The sequence below is a fragment of the Malus domestica genome, chromosome 02 (assembly GCF_042453785.1).
Source record: "Malus domestica chromosome 02, GDT2T_hap1".
NCBI classification, from domain to species: Eukaryota; Viridiplantae; Streptophyta; class Magnoliopsida; order Rosales; family Rosaceae; genus Malus; species Malus domestica.
The window spans coordinates 28,695,900-28,714,750 of record NC_091662.1 but is presented as its reverse complement, the minus strand read 5'-3'; the positions used below and the strand labels follow the sequence as shown (position 1 = coordinate 28,714,750).

The 18,851-nt window shown below is 37.0% G+C and overlaps 4 protein-coding genes and 1 long non-coding RNA gene across 7 annotated transcripts in view; 4 read left to right on the top strand and 1 right to left on the bottom strand.

Annotated features, from left to right (window-relative positions):
* The first annotated feature begins 1,476 nt into the window (after window positions 1-1,476).
* On the top strand, window positions 1,477-3,507 carry LOC103407344 (uncharacterized). 2 transcript variants are annotated; one of them, XM_008346279.3, is made up of 4 exons: window positions 1,477-1,646; window positions 1,816-1,942; window positions 2,043-2,115; window positions 2,971-3,507. In XM_008346279.3, exons 1-4 carry the CDS (start codon window positions 1,619-1,621, stop codon window positions 3,235-3,237), a joined length of 495 nt encoding a protein of 164 aa, XP_008344501.2. In that variant the 5' UTR covers window positions 1,477-1,618; the 3' UTR covers window positions 3,238-3,507. The 2 variants fall into 2 exon arrangements, with proteins under 2 accessions (XP_008344501.2, XP_070673787.1); XM_070817686.1 differs by lacking the exon at window positions 1,477-1,646 and having other exon boundaries at window positions 1,676-1,942.
* Window positions 3,508-5,206: 1,699 nt separating this feature from the next.
* LOC114821493 (protein TIC 40, chloroplastic-like) overlaps window positions 5,207-18,851 on the top strand; it is a 33,253-nt gene continuing 19,608 nt past the window's right edge. The window contains exons 1-3 of the mRNA XM_070817669.1: window positions 5,207-5,431; window positions 6,383-6,491; window positions 6,647-6,704. Coding sequence (XP_070673770.1) covers window positions 5,257-5,431; window positions 6,383-6,491; window positions 6,647-6,704 — 342 coding nt within the window. The 5' untranslated portion in view covers window positions 5,207-5,256. The remainder of the gene's footprint in view (window positions 5,432-6,382; window positions 6,492-6,646; window positions 6,705-18,851) is intronic.
* LOC139193877 (uncharacterized) lies at window positions 8,031-10,122 on the top strand. Its single transcript, XM_070817680.1, has 3 exons — window positions 8,031-8,314; window positions 8,415-8,487; window positions 9,671-10,122. The coding sequence occupies exons 1-3, from the start codon at window positions 8,151-8,153 to the stop codon at window positions 9,917-9,919; spliced, it is 486 nt and encodes a 161-aa protein (XP_070673781.1). The 5' UTR covers window positions 8,031-8,150; the 3' UTR covers window positions 9,920-10,122.
* Window positions 11,733-14,330, bottom strand: LOC114821500 (uncharacterized). Of its 2 annotated transcripts, none has more exons than XR_003768839.2 (3): window positions 14,046-14,330; window positions 13,644-13,749; window positions 11,733-12,317 (listed from the first exon to the last, which is right to left on the bottom strand). It is a non-coding gene; the product is annotated as an uncharacterized lncRNA (long non-coding RNA). The 2 variants fall into 2 exon arrangements; XR_011578402.1 differs by lacking the exon at window positions 14,046-14,330 and adding an exon at window positions 13,880-14,007 and having other exon boundaries at window positions 12,180-12,317.
* On the top strand, window positions 11,906-13,006 carry LOC103409906 (probable glutathione S-transferase). The gene is made up of 2 exons (XM_029093803.2): window positions 11,906-12,214; window positions 12,533-13,006. The coding sequence occupies exons 1-2, from the start codon at window positions 11,906-11,908 to the stop codon at window positions 12,881-12,883; spliced, it is 660 nt and encodes a 219-aa protein (XP_028949636.1). The 3' UTR covers window positions 12,884-13,006.

The window sequence follows — 18,851 nt, the reverse complement described above, 5'->3', positions numbered from 1 at the left end:
TCTTAGGGGTGGCTTTGCTTGGTTGATCCGTTTTGGGGGGCTCCTTCCTATTTGGTTATTGCGTAGGCTTCGACCGAATGACGTCTCTCTAAATCTAGTTTTGAAAATATCTATGAATGTGGCTTTGAGAACCTTGCGTTTTGATTTAGAAAACTCGTTGGATGTATGTGTGACCCCTTCGGAGGTTGCAAGGTTTGGTAGCGATTTCTTATAAATGATTTGTATTCAAAGTTTATAATTGTGAATGATGGTTGGTTTTATTATTAGTATCATATACTTGTATTATTTATCGCTCACACAAGCTTCGTAGCATATCCAGATTGTTGTTTGCCCGGTGCACCATTTCGATGGTGTACGCACTGATCTTACAGGTAACAAGTCTAAGTAGCTTCGAGAGGTTCGTAGGTGGGGTAGCGGTACAGTTATTAGAGATTTGGAGTGCTAGTATTTTATTTTATAATTTATACCGTATTCAACGAACGTTATTTTCCTTGTCACGTGTCAATTCTCGACGTATGTTGGGATCGGGGAGTGACAAGTCTCCAAAAGCAGAACTACTCAAGTGCAACTCAGACCATTCACAACTTGCAGACAACAACAAAAACCTGGGATGGGACATAAGGGCAGTTAGGGCAGTGCCCTGTAAGGTGAGACAGACCAAGTTTCGAGCGGGATGCTCGAGCTACCTAGGACTTAAAAGACGTGTTATTTGAATGCTAGAACATCACTTCGCTGACGAAGGCCTAGCCGAATAGGAGAAAAGTTGTCAATAAACTATTATAAGTGGTGGGCACATTAAATGTCGGTTTGGGAGGCCTTAAGAGGGCGAGGCCTATACAAAAGGGTAGAGGCCTATATAAATGGGAAGGTTGGGGTCGGATGAATCAAAGAGTATAGAGTGAATGTATTAGTAGAGAGCTATTTAGCCGCAAATCACCATACTGAGATCAATACTGTGAATGTAGCCCAATTTTGAGGAGTGAACCAATTACATCTTTGAGTCCATTTAATTGCAACCCATCTCATAAACCCATCTAAAGTCATTTAATCAAGTTTTTTAACCTTAGAAACTTACATCTTTGAGTCCATTTAATTTCAGCCCATCTAAAGTCATTTAATTAAGTTTGTTAACCTTATAATTTTGAGCGTTAATAAGTCTAATTGTCTTAATAAGATAAATTTTTAGTAGTGCCAGTGGTGTTGCCACCAGTGGAAATCAAACACTTAGATATTCTTTACCTTTTTCTTTTGTACAAAAGATATTTACCTACACTAGGGAATGGGGAGTTAGCAAAGCCTCACAATGGGCAAGCAATAATGTGGTTCAAATTTGCCTTAGACGAGAATCGAACCTATCACTTACAGGTAGCTTTTTTACTTTATTTTCAATCAACTAAATTTAAGTGTTAAATTTCCACAGATAAAGAATATCCCCTAGCTCCAGTGCCAGAACACTTAAAATTTCTCGTTAAATACAGTGGATCGTGTCTTAATGATTACGCTGCCTGACAATGTGAATAGAATGCTATAATACCAAAGATCGTCCCTCCTCTTACTCTTATTCTTAACTTATCATCCAACCCAACTCGCAAAAAGCTCTGTAGCTCACTACTGCGCCATGGGACAAGTCCTCGACAGGTTACAAGGTATCTCTATAATCCTTCGACATCGTTAATGTTGTTTTCTTCCCAGTTCTGAATTTTCCCTGTTTTCTGTTGGGCTTTAGTCTGACATGTTATGTTACATTACCGGACATGAAGCAACCGGTAATTACATATATGTTTATAAGGTATCTGGTAAGTTTCTGGATTGCAGGTAAGCAATGGAGGCGAAAGCAAATAAAAAGGATTTCAGAGAAGTTGTTTGAACAATTTAGAAATGATAGAAGAACGGATAACTTGAAAATCAACGATCTGTACATCGGTGTACTACTTGTGTACAAGTGAGGAGCTTTTCATGCTAAACGTATTCCCATTTTTTTAACTGATTGACAAATCATGCTGCTAATTTTAGCTGATTGTTGTTTAATCTTCCTGTTCTAGTGATATCAATAAGCATTTATCCGGCCAGCATTTTGATCCACCCTCGAAAGATCATGTCAGAGAAATGATGAAGGTACTCTAGTTGTTTAAAAAGACATGAGGATGAACTAGAATCAGGATCAGTTTTCAAATACTGGAATTTTTTTTGTTGGATACAATCAAACGGTTGAAATGAAATTTGTTAGACTCAAACCATTTACAAGCAAGATAATGTCTTACGAAATTTCAACAGTATATATGCAATTTAGCAGGGGATTTCATATAACATCTGTTATGCTTGTTGAGTTAAGGTGTTGTGCTGCAAAAGTCAAGTTGTCGTACCACGTATTAGGCAAATAAGATTTGTGATCCAATTTTTGTTTTGCATTAGGGAAAGCTCGTTATCCGCACATCAATCTAATACAGTTAGTAATTACTCTCACAAGCAACGTAGTTTTGATTCGTATTTTTGGTGTGTAAATTTCAATTTTAAATTGCAGACAGATCAATAAACCTACTCTCTCTCTCTCTCTCTCTCTCTCTTATGCATGGAAAATGAACTGAAACACGTTTAAGATGCTGTGGTCAGAGAGAAGCAAGTCTTTGTCCTTTATGTAGTCTGGTTTAGCAAGATGTGACCAGTTTGTTTGAGGTTCTATATACATGACCAATTTATTCTGCTCCGTGTAGACTTTTAAGTTTCTTCGTCTTCTGCTTACCTATGTTCAAGTTTCTGCTGTTTGTTATACACAGAAATACTGTTGTTGCAGCTGTTTGGTAGGTAAGAATCCTTGTTGAGAATCCGTCTGTGGTGTCCCGTTCAGAAAACCTATAGGAACCGTTAGGATATGAGCACGTTATTCGCTTCTAGAAAAATGTTGAATCAATCGTTTGCCTTCAGTGAAACTCGTTTGATTCGTTTAATAATGTTTACCCTTAATACTTGCAGGAAAGCGATTTAAATCTTGATGGAGAAATTGACCGCGAAGAGTTTGCAAAGTTCATCGAGCACTTGACAGCGGACAATTTGGTTGTTCTCGATCAACTGATCCTCACACTGGTTGCAGCACCGGCGGTTGCAATGGCGACAAAGAGGGTTACCGAGGGTGTACCGGGGATCGGAAAGGTCGTGCAAAGGTTACCCGATTCAGTTTATGCATCCCTTGTGACTCTTACTGTTGTGCTGCTTCAACAAGCGCACCAGGAGTTCGGTTAGCCGCAAGTTTGTTCTCAGTTCAATCTTTCTATGGTCTATTTAGGTCTACTTTGATATTGCTGTGCTTTTTAAAAAAAAAAAAATTGTTTCATACTATAATGTGAGAATAAACAGATCTAAAATAAAATTGTTTAGTGTTTGGTAAATGATTAAAAATAATATGGTGTTAAATGTAATATGATAGATGTATGGGCAAAGGTTGTATTTTTGTAATATATGCGATGATATATTTGTTATTTGAAAATTTCATTAAATGAGGATTGTTCACACATGCACTTTTTTAAGAAGCCTGGTAAAACATATTTCTGTTTTTCTATGTTTTTCTACTAACAATAACATCAATTTTAAAAATAAAAAAAAACACTTTCTTTTTTATTTTATCAAACACATTTGATGTACCATATTTGAGCTATTTTTTTCTAAAGCACCGCAATTCCAAACCAGTTTTTAAAAGGTTACGCTTTTGGGTTATAAAGTTAGCCTCGTCAGTTGGGTAATTGTGGCTGCATAATAACGTACAAGGAGAATGGTGCTTGAACTTATCATATACAAATAGTTGTCTTTTGGAAGTTAACTATTTTAGTTCATCATTGTCACTGCCATTAAATTTTCTTAACAACACTCCTTGACTCCTTCCTCGTAATGTCGGACTATGACGGAGAGGGAGGGGAGCGGGCTTAGGGTTGGTTTGAGAATGTGGGGTTTAAAAATAAAATAAAATAAAGCTTATTAAAATAATCTAAAACATTAAATGTATTTGGTAAAACAAAAAAAAAATGTTTTTATTAAAAAAATCGTTGTTAATTACAGTAGAAAAACATAGAAAAGCAGAAACAGAGTCTACTATACTTCTAAAAAAGTTTTTTTTTTATTTTTCAAAGCATAATAATCAATGCTTATTTAATGAAATTTTAAAATAGCAAGTATACCCCCACATATTTTACAAAATTACAATTTTGCCCTTACATTATTATCTTTCATAATTATTATAGGATTATTATATTTACACTCCACGTATTGTTGAATGAACCTCACATACTTAATACACCTCTATTTACTTTTTCAATTAAAATTTATCTTAATACACCCCATTTACTTCCCCATATTACCCTCCCACCCCATTCTCAACATACATCTTACATTTTCTATATACACCCCACATTTTCTATATACCCCACATTCTTCACATCTTATAATACTCAGTCACAATCAAGATTGGAGGAAGATGAGGCTGCTGAGACTCTGTTAAAGGTGGCAAACGAGGTAATACGTTGAGGTTTAATGACAAAAATTCGAAGATAAAAGCAGCAAGGGAAATGAGAACAATCAGAAGGTCTCTTGTAATGTGAATGGTACTAGGACTTTGCCCAGATTGGCAAAAACGTAGCTGAATGTTGATGTAGTTTCATTGCATTTTCAGATGTATGAAAAGAAAACATATTTATTTATTGGTGTTGAATTGCAGAACAGAGATTGTGTTTAGCCATTTTATTACTATTATCATTTCTTTTAATTGGGGTTATGTCGTGAGACGACATATATAAAGAAATATCGTTAATTTCTTCGCACTCCATTCAAGTTCTAAGCCGACAGTTTTATCATTTTGCTTGCATTTGTTGGGAAGACAAAAAAGTAGATAAATAATACGTTAAAAGCGATTGGAGGTTTATTTAGAAATTTGTTATTTTTTATTCTAACCTAATAGGGTTGAAATTGGCATTGCATATAGTAGGGTATATAAGTCATTTAATATCAAATTTGAATGTGGGGTGTATTCAACGTATGTGGGTTGTTAATAAAAAAAGTCTTATTATATCATATTAAATACTCATTTTTAATCATTTAACATATTTAAAGTAATTTATATAAAAATTTACCAAATACTCATACACTCGTTTTTTTTTATTATTAAAAGCACTTTTACAAAAAAAATAATAATAATAAAAATAAAAAAGGTTTTGCAGACATTCAACAACACAATTGCAGTGCCCTTTTTGCTTGATTTTCTCGTAGCAAATCATGACTTCTCTGTCTCTTCCTCGCTCGCTGCCGCTCCTCCCTTCAAATCAACCGAGAATTATCGCTCCCTCATTCAATCGTTTCCCTCTCTTTCGATGCTCCGCCAATCTCAGAAACTCCAAAAATCACCAAAATTCCAGAGCCAATGGTCGCTTCCCTGCCACTCGCCTCCCAGGTTCTAATTTTACTGATTCAATTTACTGTTGACTGTCTCAAGTAAGAAAATTTTTAGATTCTTCTTGCAAAATTTAGTGCAGAAAACACAGGGGTTCGCATTTTTATTTTTCGAAATATAGAAATTTATTTACTTGTTAGGGTTCTATGTTGAATTGTGAGTCTGAATTGATGCATACGGTTTCGAGGACATGAAATATGTTGCTTGAATTGGTTTTTTTGGGTTTTAAGTGCATGACTATGACTTTTTAAAGTTTGAATTTTCTATACTTTTCAAGCTTTAATGAATTGGGTTTTGAAAGGTCTTCAATACCATGCATAGTTCCACTGAAATTTCTACTTGTAGCGGGTTGGAGAGAGCGGATGAGTTGGTTTGTAGAAAGTGGCTGTATTTGGGAAAAGATAACCTTCACATCCAGTCTGTAATGCTGCACACAGACGCATGCATATGGAGAAGAGATGCTAGTTGGCTTTCTGTGTGAACTCAAAGTAGTTATAATAGGATTACAACTTTAGGAATTGAGCACTTTTGGAGACAAGAGTTGGGGTTAGGAGTGCTTTTGTAAAAAAAACAAAACACTTCTGACCATAAGTGCTTCTATTAGAAGCATGTCAGAATTTAATAAATATCCAGTTGATTCCTGAAAATGCACTTGAAAGCGTTTTGTGAAGAAGCACTGTTGACCGTTTCAAACATAGTCAAAGCTCAAAAGTGCTTGTAGCCCTTATTGAACACTTACTTACCCTACATTGTGTATCAATAAGACTATAATGATAGCTCGAAGGTGGGAAAAAAAAAAAAGCTTGGTTTAAAGGATATTGTTTTATTTTTCATCAGAAGTGCTAATGTATCTTGCTGATTCTATGATGCCGTATTTCATATGATCTCCTGGTTGTGCAAGTTTTCAATATAGTTGTACTGACATGGGTTATTTTTCTGATACTATTGTAGCAAAGTTAGAAGTGGAACGTTTTGCGAGCATTTCTTCTTCGAGTACCCAGAAAACTTCTTCAATTGGTGTCAACCCACAAATCTCAATACCTCCCCCACCCTCAAATGTGTAATGATTTGTTTTCTTCACTTTCTCTGTTTTTATTTATTTTATAACTAATCGTATATTTTATGAGTTTTTGGGGTTGCTTTTTCTGTAGTCCTTGTGCCCAAACGTTCATAACCATTTCATTTTTACACCTTTATTTACCTATTATGTTCTAGAGGGTTGCTTCTGTTTTGGATTAGTGCTGGCATTGGGCTTTCAGCACTATTTTCATTGGTGAGAACATGGATTGTTGCTTGCTCTTTGTTTGATAAAATGAACTTTTATTAGACCATTTCACCTTTGTTGCGTGTTTGACAAGTTAATTTTGATGGCAGGTGGCTACAAGATTAAAGGTGCGTCCTTTCATGCTACAGTTTATGGATCTTTTTTTTTAAATACTGGATTTTGAGTTTAGTGCCCTTAACATTTTAATGTTTGTGAAGGAACATTTTCAACTTGCCAATGTGTATGCGAGTATATATGTTAAAAAGTATAAGTATTTATTTATTGTGTGACACACACAAAACAATAATAATAATAGTAAAATTAATTATGTTAATAATAATAATAATAGTAATAGATATTATGCTTAGTAACATGGTAAAGTTCTTCGAATAAACTTTATATGGATACATTCTCAAAAGGTCGTACCCAGTGCACAAGGCTCCCGCTTTACGCAGGGTATGGGAGAGGTGAATGTCGGCTAGCCTTACCCCATTTATGGAGAGGCTGCTCCCAAATATGGATACATTCTCAATTCAACAAAAAAAGAATGTCTCCATATAAGTATGATTTTATAAATAGCAGCAACTTAAAAAACAATGTACCACTATTAATATATATGGGTTCATAAGTCATGAGATAGCGAGTTGTGGGTACAAACTTGATACATGTTCCATGAACAATAAAATGGGGAATGAATAATCTTGTTTTAAAAAAAATAAAATTGAATGAGATAATCTTGTTGATTAGCTAGGAATAAGTCATTCAAAATTTAAAAAAGCTTATCAAAAAATAATTTTCCAACAGCCAAGGCTATAAAGTAGAGAATAAATAGATACTATTTTTAAATACCAAATAAAAATTGCTGACATGTAAAAGATTTATTATAAAAGTCTGACGTGGAAATAGTCAAGAGACTTTTAATTACACTAACACCCCCTGAGGTTTATTGAGTTTTCACAAAACCCCTCATGTTTGAAACATTACATTAACTACCCTTCAAGTTTTAATTCTCTTTCACATAATCCCTTGAGTAAAAAATGTGTTCACAAATTTACTAATTAAGTCTAAGTGTCTCAAATACAGTGGATCGTGTCTTAATGATTACGCTGCCTGACAAAGTCAATAGAATGCTTCAATCCTCCCTTCTCTTACTCTCTTATTCTTAATTTATCATCAAATCCAACTCGCAAAAACCTCTGTACTGAGCCCACTACTGAGCCATTGGACAGGTCCTCGATAGGTTACAAGGTCCTCTCTATTCCTTCGACATCATTAATGTTGTTTTCTTTCCAGTTCTGAATTTTACCTGTTTTCTGTTGGGTTTTAGTTTCAATGGCTTCTCCATCTTTCCACACTCGTAACATCTATAAGTAAATTGTAAATATTCACCGGCACAGACAATCTGACATGTTATGTTAAATTACTAGAGATGAAACATAACCGTTAATTACATGTATGTTTATAAGGTGTCTGATAATTTTCCAGATTGCAGGTAAGCAATGGAGGCGAAAGCAAATAAGCAGGATTACAGATAAGGTGTTTGATCATTTTAAAAATGAGAGAGAAAGGGCTAACTTGAATTTTGAGGATCTGTACATCGGTGTACTACTTGTGTACAAGTGAGGAGCTTTCGTGCTAAACGTATTCCCTTTTTTTTTAACTGATTGACAAATCATGCTGCTAATTTTAGCTGATTGTTTTTTAATCTTCCTGTTCTAGTGATATCAATAAGCATTTACCCGGCCCGCATTTTGATCCACCCTCCAAAGATACTGTCAGAGCTATGATGAAGGTACTCTAGTTGTTTAATAAGACATGAGGATGAATTAGAATCACGATCAGTTTTCTAATACAAGGATTTTTTTTGTTGGATTCAATCAAACGGTTGAAATGAAATTTGTTAGACTCAAACCATTTTCAAGTAAGATAATATCTTTTGAAATTTCAACGGTATATATCCAGTTTAGCAGGGGATTTCATATGACATCTGTTATCTTTGTTGAGTTAAGGTGTTGTGCTGCAAAAGTCAAGTTGTCGTACCAAGTATTAGGCAAATAAGATTTGTGATCCAATTTTCGTTATGGGTTAGGGAAAGCTTGTTATCCACACGTATTCCTTTAAGTTTTTCAATCTAATAGAGTACAGTTAGTAATTACTCTCACAAGTGATGTAGCTTTGATTCATATCTTTGGTGTGTAAATTCCAATTTTAAACTTCAGACAGTTAGATCAATAAACCATACTCTTTCTCATATGCATGGAAAATGAACTGAAACACGTTTAAGTTGCTGTGGTTAGAGAGAAGCTACTCTTTGTCCTTTATATACTCTGGTTTAGCAAGATGTGACCAGTTTGTTTGAGGTTCTATATATATGACCAATTTATTCTGCTCCATGTAGACTTTTAAGTTTCTTCATCTTCTGATTACCTAAGTTCCCTTTTGTTCTGTTTAAGCACTTAAATGTTAGAAATTTTGAAGATAAGTCCATTTGACTGCAAAATTCATCATCTTTTTTCAGTAGGGATATTGGCTGAGGCACTGAAGAAAGTCTTCACCTGGCACCTCTTTCATAATCTGATTCTAATGTCTATAGTCTACTTTATGTATAATTTCCATCGAGATATCTTCCTGAAGGCATGAGATGATGAGAATGTCTATATGTTGTTTGTGACTTGTATGTCAGGTCAGATGTTATAAAATTTTGTGAGTTTAGTTTCATTTATGTCTCTTTGTCGACTTTGTATGTTCAAGTTTCTGCTGTTTGTTATATAAAGAAATACTATCGTTGCTGCTGTTTGGTAGGTAAGAATCCATGTTGAGAATTTGTCTAAGGTTTCCCGTTTAGAAAACCTATAGAAACCGTTCGAATATGGATATGAGCTCATTATTCTCTTATAGAAAATGTTGAATCAACGACTTGCCTTTAGTGAAACTCGTTTAATTCGTTTAATAATGTTTACCCCAAATATTTGCAGGAAAACGATCTCAATCTTGATGAAGAGATTGACAGCGAAGAGTTTGCAAAGTTCATCAAGCAGTTGACAGCGGACACATTGGTTGTTGTCAGTCAAGGACTGATCCTCAAACTGGTTGCAGCACCGGTGGTTGCAATAGCGACAAAGAGGGCTACCGAGGGTTTACCAGGTGTCGGAAAGGTTGTGCAGAGATTGCCCAATTCAGTTTATGCATCCCTTCTGACTCTTATTGTTCTGTTGTTTCAATAAGCGGGCTAGGAGTTCGATTAGCTGCAAGTTTGTTCTCAGTTCAATCCTTCTATGGTCTATTTAAAAGACTTCTTGATTATATTATATGTTTTGGGTTAAAAAAATTAGTCTCGTCAGTTGGATGATTGTGGCTGCATAATAATGTACAAGGAGAATGGTGTTTGAACTTAATCATATACAAATAGTTGTCTTTTGGAAGTTAACCATTTTAGTTCATCCTTGTCACTGATACTAAACTTTCTTATCGACACTACTTGGCTCCTTCCTTGTGAGGTCGGACTATGACGGAGTCATTTCTCTTGACTCGCTATTCATAGTCCGATGCACAAAAGAAAAGCACACAAAGAAAACAGTTTGCATACATGATTTATCCGGTACCGGGAGGAATGCCCCCTTAAAGGGATGGACTGAAGCAAAGCCGTTTCCTTAACCCCAAACTCTGCAAGCTCTTTGGCAGTTGGTCCTCATAGCACTTCCTATTTTCCGCAAGCCAAGTCATATCAAGAAGAATTCAGCTTTCCCAGTCTTGCCTTAGCCAAATCAATTTGTTCTGCGCAACTTAGTACTACGGTCTAGTGGTATTTCTTTTCACTTGTTAGTAAAAGATCTTAGGTTCGATTCTCACCAAAAGCGAATTTAAACCACATTATTGCTAACACATTGTAAGGCTCAACTCATCCCCTTAGAAAATATCATTTGTTCAAAAAAAAATATTCAATTTGTTCTACACAATGGTAGCAATAAAAGAGTACTGAGTTTGGGGCCCGCCGCCGTGGGAGAGCACTTATTTTACTTAAACGACGACGGAGGAACGGCTGCCATCTCTGAATCTCTTTTGGGTTTCTTTTTAATCTTCTTCACCACAGATCGGTAAAGAGAAGCTGTGTGATGTTCGCATACATTTGGGCCATGAAGTTGGTTTGGGCTCACAGACTTGACTGTATTTCGGCTCGTTTAGTAGGCCTTTAAAAAGGCACACTCAATGGCCCAAAAACTAGAGGGGTTAGTAAGTGTGAGAAACTCTAAACTGACACACATATTTTTCAGTCTCTCGTGTATTTTGACACACACATATTTTTCAGTCTCTCGTGTATTTTTGTTTAACAATGCTTGTTAATTTTGTTTTATTTATTTAATTCAATAACTAGAAATAAAAAAGAGTATGTGAGAAGATAATAAGAGTGTTAGAAAATCGTTTTTGTAAGTGTAATTGTGGCCAATTTTTGCACGTGGTCTAATGTCCTAGTGGATAAAATGTTAGTTTACACACATGCGTCTAAGGTTCGAAAATTCTCATTTTCTAAATTATTGGAATAATTCCGAACCCTTCCCCTCTCCTTAATAATAATATACATTTTTGACACACGGATGCCTCACAACAAAATAGTTTAGTAGAAAGAATCATTTAAGCCTACTTCACGACAGAATCTCATAACAAGGGGCATCTCTACACAGCCGGCACCTTGGACCAAAACAAACGTCCAAACTTGGAAGAAAACCAACAGAACCTTCTCTCCTTTGGTTACATCACAGAGCACAATCATCATTTAATTTCACACAAAAACCCTTTACCTTTTCTCTCCACTCACTTTATCCCTCATATTTTTCCAACTTCCACACTTTTTCTCTCCCCCCTCCTATGCAACCGTATTGTTTGTCTGTTTTTTATTTCCGTTTGATTTATTTAATTCAATAACTAAAATAAAGATTGTGTCAGACACAGAAATAGCATGTTTTATCATTTCTAAGCATTAAACTAACTAGAGTTTGATTTTTTAGAGAAAATTAATTAAAAATGAAAAATCATGTAAAATTACGTGGCAACGAGTGATATATATCAGATACGGGGGAGCAATTCAAATTTTACAATATAGAAGGCTTCAATAATAAATACAATGAAGTCTAGGGAGACAATGCGAAATTCCACACTGAAAATTAAGCATAAAAGGCCTGCCTAGCAGAAGATAGCTCAAACTACCAGCAAAAATGGCAGAAGTGAAACTCCTTAGGACATGGTCAAGCCCTTTCGGCCTGAGAATCGTTTGGGCGCTGCAACTTAAAGGCATCCCTTACGAAACAATCTACGAAGATCTTTCGAACAAAAGCCCTTTACTTCTTCAGTCTAACCCTATTCATAAGAAAATTCCAGTGCTCCTGCACAATGGAAATGCAGTTGTTGAGTCACTCATAATTCTTGAATATGTCGACGAAACATGGAAGGAGAATCCCTTACTGCCGGAAGATCCTCTTGAGCGAGCCACTGCACGCTTTTGGGCCAGATATGGCGATGAGAAGGTAATCTGAACTAGCCTTTCATAATCAGATAGTTTCTTGCACGATAAGTATACGCATCGAGTGAAAGTGCATCAGATAGCTGAACTGAACCATCATTATTTACCTGAAATAGCAAGAAAATGCGCTGTCGGATCAGTTTGCAAATTTCCGCAGTAAATTGCAGATATTTGGCTGCATTTTTTCGTTCAGTGGTGTATTATGTATATGACCTTAATCTACTTGCTCATGCCTAAAGCAAATTAAAAGAAAATTGTAGTTCATATCATAATTTAGTTTCGATATTTGATTATTCGGTTTGGTTTGTGATTTTTTATGAAGGTTTTGCCATCTATTTGGGAATCCTTTACCAAGGAAGGGAAAGAGCAAGAGGAAGGTATTGTAAAAGCCAAGGAGAACTTGAAGTACTTGGAAGAAGAGCTAAAGGGAAAGAAATTCTTTGGCGGAGAGAAAATTGGAATTGTGGATATTGCACTTGGATGGCTTGCATACTATGAGAGTTTGTTTGAAGACATAGCAGGAATGAAAGTGGTAACCAAAGAAGAGTTTCCATTGTTATCAGCATGGGCGGCGACTTTTGCAGATGTTCCTATCATCAAAGATAATTGGCCGTCTAAAGACAAACTTATTGCCAAGTTTCAGGCTATCCGTGACAGTATCGTAAAAGAATGAAATGATCTGGTCTGTGATCATTTCATGAATGGATATGAGGGGAAGTGTTAGGTACGGAATGTGGACAATCTATCGAAACCATTTCTAATAAATCCTGCCAAAGTTATTGGTGAGTTTATATAACTGTAGTATCAAGAATTACAGAAATGATCATGTATTTTGGAAAAATAAGTAATGTCTGGTTAATATATATATATATATATATATATATATATATATGTGTATATATATATATATATATGAAAGTGTTTTCTGGGAGATTCTAAAGTAAATGTTTCATGTACTTGCAAATCTGGAACTAGAAAGTCAATGAGATTCGTATACGACATACATTACCTGCAATCGCAATGCATACATTATCTTCTTTGGAGAAATTTTCTACCGTAAATGACTACGACTGTGATTTACAAATGCCTCGAACAACCAAAATGAAAGTTCAAAACTTTAACACCCACGTTATATAAACTAAAAGAAACATATCTTGGATTTGTTATTGAACTAAAACAAGCAAAAACCCAAATGGAGTCTTTCAAGAGCTTCAACCAAGTGAAACTGGTATACAAATACAATGTGCGCACGCCCGCAAACATATAAACACAACATATATATATATATATATATATATATACATAGAGAGAGAGAGAGAGAGAGAGAGAGAGAGGGATCGTCCAGAGATCATAGAAAACTATATGCTTAAGCTTAACAATCTTTTAAGGGCCACAGTAACAAAGTCATTTTATCAAACAGTTAGTAGGCAAACCTGGAATATGAAAATTCAGACAGTCAGACAGTGAGACAGAGCCATCAAAGCGTGAAATACTTCCCAACACCAAAAGATCCTCAATCTGCATTCCAATTGACCCAAACTGGGTGGAAAAAAAAAAACAGAAGGAAAATGCTTCAAAATCCATTCAATTTCATGGAAAAAATTTGAACGGAGGTCCCGAATGGACATTCCTCGTTGCGCAGTTTCTTTATGTAAAGGACTATCTGTACCTGGTGTGGGACAATTGTATCCCCCTTCTCAGCAGTCAAGTTTCCTTCTTTTTGTAATAAAACTGATGCCGGCCCAATCTCCATACAAATAAATTAAAAATGACAACGTAATATACATATAATTTTATTTATTTATTTATGTTATTAGAAAAAATAAAAATAATACCTCCAAAATCTTTCCCCACCGATCCCTACTCGTATACAACAGCCATATAGACAACAAAATTAATGGTGTTAATATGAATTGACAATGATACTTTTAAATACAAAATCAAATCATCTACCTAATACACCGGAATCGATCGATATACGAAGAGAATATGGAGATTGAGATGGAGGAAGTATTAGACGATGAAATATGAAATTAAGAGAAAAGGAGGGAGGGACGCTGGATTGAAGGAAGGCGATGGGAGAGAAGGGTGCAGAGGCTGCTATTGTAAATTTCTACAGTTTCTGCCTTTGTAGCTGAGCAATCTATTTATAAACATGATGATCTTTGCGCGGCGAAGGATTCGTCGCACAAAGTTTTTCTCTTCGAAATCTTGCGCAACGATTACCACATTCCTCGCACAAATTTCGTCCCTATAAACTTTTTGTGACGACGAATCGTCGCACAAGTTTTTAATTATTATTAAATTTTAATTCGTATTCCTTTTGTTTATGCACAAAACCGGAGGGGTCTTGAAACAACGTAAATCCGACCGTGAATCTGCAAGAAAGTAAATAACAAAAGAGATGTCGTGGTCCACCCCAATGTTTGGGTTACGTCCACACTGATTGTGTATTTCTCTGAGATGTTGAAGAGGATAAAGAGAGCTTCTCTGTGAGGATGAGAGCTCTGAGAGGGTGAAGGTATAGCCTAAGAATTGGCCTCCCCTAATGAGGAGAGTGATGTGTCCTTTTATAGAATAAGGGCTCCCCACTTATTACATATTTGCCCCTACCTTTATTACATAATTACATTTGAGTCCTCCGAGTATTTATACGAGATCTAAATACGGAGACCCTAAGTATGGTATAAACAGTAGTCCCCCAAGTCTTCAGTCAAGAGAGTCTTTTGGCTAGAGACTTGAAATTTAGTCCGTGTGTGGGCCGAAGTAACTAGATGTCGTCTAGAACTGATACTCGATATGAGGCGGTGCCCAATTTGAAATGATGCTCAACTCGAAGTAGCACATGTTGCGAAACTACTCTTGTTGTGGCTTATGTTGCCTTGGTTGGCTCGGCTTGTGGCGTTGAAGATGAGGGAGTCTCTTTTATAGAATAAGGGCTCGCTCCTCAATACATGAATGATGGGCTAGAGTTGATGCTCGCGATGAGGTGGTTGCTCAGTAGGCGGCGATGCTCTCTAATGATGGTGAGGGAGTCCCTTTTATAATATAAAGGCTCGCTCCTCAGTACATGAATAATGGGTTATGAGTGATGCTCGCGGCGAGACGGTTGCTCAGTAGGCGGCGATGCTCTCTAATGATGGTGAGGGAGTCCCTTTTATAAAATAAGAGCTCGCTCCTCAGTACATAAATAATGGGTGCTCTCTAATGATAGTGAGGGAGTCCCTTTTATAGAATAAGGGCTCACTCCTCAATACATAAATAATGGGCTAAGTCCCCCAAGTATTTTTCATGAGGCCCAATATATGGTACATAATGTAGTCCCCCAAGTCTTCGGTCAATAGAGTCTGTTGGCTGGAGACTTCAAATTGAATCCATGTATGGGCCGAAGTGGCGGTTGTTCGTAGGCAGTATTTATGTACCCTACACTGAAGCTTTGTAGGTGAAGCTTTGCAAGTGAAGCTTTTGAAGCTGGAGATTTGTAAATGAAGATTTTGAAGCTGGAGCTTTGTAAATGAATCTTTTGAAGCTGATTGACATGAGTGATGCTCATGAACATTTATATGAGTGATGCTCATGAACGTTGACATGAGTGATGCTCATGAATGTTGACATGAATGATGTTCATGAATGTTTATGTATGATTGACATGAGTAATGCTCATGTATAATTTTGGAGTACTGGACGTACTTTTAATCACCTGGTTGGTGGTAATAGCGGCAGGCTGCCAAATAATTTTGGAGTACTTGGCGTACTTTTGATCACTTGGTTGGTGATAATAGCGGCAGGGTACTGAATAATTTTTGTAGTACTAGATGTACTTTTGATCACTTGGTTGGTGATAATAGTGACAGAGTGCCGAATAATTTTGGAGTACTAGGCGTACTTTTGATCACCTGGTTGGTGATAATAGCGGCAGGTTGCCGAATAATTTTTGTAGTACTGGACGTACTTTTGATCACCTGGTTGGTGATAACAGAGGGCCTGACTCTTTTGGGCATATGGGTCTTCGCCCTCTACATAGTATTGCAGCCCATTATTTTGGGCTTGCCCTTTTTTTTTTTTTCATTACCCTCTGATGGGGTTTATACATATGTCTCCGAAAAATAAGAAAAATAAATTACATGTTTTCAGCATGTTGATGGGCATCTTCTGGTCCAACAGAAAGTGGAGACGGGGAACCTTGGTGGGCATCTTCTTATCTTTAATCATGTTATCATGTGGGATAATGGAATAGTAGAATAGTGGAGCATCTTCTTTTCGGCTTTTCCTTTTCTGCTTTCTTTTGCTTTTACTTTCTCTTTTCTGCTTTTGTTTCTCCTATGCTCCTGAGGCCCCTTTTTCTTTTTCTTTTTCCTTTTGCAGATGGCAGACAAGGAAATCATGTGGAGTGTCTCTTTTCCCTTTCTGTTTTTGCCAACAAAATCAGTGGAGACTTCGGACTTCAGATTGCAGGAGACTTCAGAGATGAAATGCGAGCAACTCTCTCAGATCGCAAAACTCATGCAAGACTGTAAGTGTGGAGGAGGTGAATACGAACGGTTTTCGACTGTGATCCGACAGCGGTAGCCAAGGCGGCAGAGTTGAAGAATGAGCTGCAGAGGCTGGTGAAATCAATTGTCGACGATGAGGGTTTCACCATCCAGACTATCGATCAGGCCAGAGACACTCCACCAGAGACAGCCTCAGAATTTTCTTTGCGTTGCGAACCAAGATTCCGAACAGAATTTTGATGGTGGGGTCCTGATCTGGAGGCAGAGGGCTAAGAAAATGTTTGGTTCTTGGGTTTCCACCGAGAAAAAAGATGGCGACGAGAAGCACCAGGGCCTGGAAGTCAACACCGGCATTGAGGTTATGAAACGCAACGCAGCGAGCGTTGCCATTGCGGGATTCGGTGATGGGAAGCCACGCGTCCCACATGTTGAGTTTGGTGAGGTGGCCCACCTCCTCCAAGTATCATTTCATGTTGACCAGCACCAGCTTCATGGGCGTCCCGATGGCGCTGAGGAACCTCGACGAGATGAATGACGTTGGAGTCCAGGCCGTGAACGGCTTCGCCTCATTGGACAGCAGACGAGGGGACCTCTGATCAGATGGGGTATGTATCTCCAGCGTCGACACCCCACGTGGGGTCGCCGGAATCGATATCAGCTCCATCTTGGGCCTCTCATCCATTGAAACCATCTCCATCTCCGCTAGACCCTTTTGGAAGCTCCCAAAAGTTGAGTCCTGAGCTTGGCAATCTTTGCCTTGAGCTGGCCAAGATGATACTCTGTGGCTTTATTTTTCTGAGTCCGAGCCATTTCAACCTTAATTTCCTTGATCCTTTCGATGATCCCCATTACTACTGGATTGTTTAAGCTCCTACAACGTGACTCAGTTGGCGATGATGATGTCTCCGGAGCTGGAAGTACCACACACAGAGAGAGAATTGAGTGAAGGTTTTCTAGAAAAGCCAAAAGGTGAGGTTTTGGGTTCTTGGGTTGTGCAAATTCACGGTGGAGGTGAAAAAATTGAAAGAGAACCGACATAGCTTTTCTTGTCGTTTCCCACAAACGGCGCCAAATGTTGATGCACAAAACCGGAGGGGTCTTGGAACAACGTAAATCCGATCGTGAATCTGCAAGAAAGTAAATAACACAAAAGGTATCGTGGTTCATCCCAATGTTTAGGCTACGTCCACACTGATTGTGTATTTCTCTGAGATGTTGAAGAGGATAGAGAGAGCTTCTCTGTGAGGATGAGAGCTCTGAAAGGGTGAGAGTATGGCCTAAGAATTGGCCTCCTCTAATGAGGAGAATGATGGGTCCTTTTATAGAATAAGGGCTCCTCACTTATTACATATTTGCCCCCACCTTTATTACATAATTACATTTGAGTCCTCCGAGTATTTATACGAGATCTAAATATGGAGGCCCTAAGTATGGTATAAACACCTTTAAAGTTTATTCAAATAAAAACTTAAACCAAATTATATTAACCAAATAAACAATTAAATGCAAATTTAAATCCAAATGCAAATTAAACAAATATTTAAAATACCGTCCACAAAAACATTTACCTAAAAAAATTATAATTTGTCCATAACTATTGAAAAACAAAATAATAACACTTTTACTCCGCTATTCTTCAGTATTTCACTGTAGTTCTGCATCTCGCTCAACGTCATACTTCCACTCCCAAAAGTGCCCCTTGAAGATGTTATCGATGAATTGTAACAACTTTGGGTCGGTTTCATCAATATCCTAATCTCTTATGCAAAAAATATACAGTTAGTAATCACTGTAATATACTATTTAACATAAACAATTATTAATTCACTAATTCGAACTTACAGATAACTCTTGCACCATATACTTCTTTAGCTCCTCGGGCACCATTTTCCAAGATGCCCACTCCGCATAACAATTGGTCCACACGAGCACCCCAAATATCATGTTGAAGCATGGCGTGCGACTCTAACATGCAAAATCCCTAGTAACACAATCTTTATACTTGAATTCTCTTACCCAATGCTTGAGTCTAAAATTGTTCACTAACTTGACTGTCGAAAAACCTCACAGATGGCCATGTCGTAGCATATCAAGATACTCTTTGTTAGACTCAAACCATTTTCAAGTAAGATAATAAATATCCTTTGA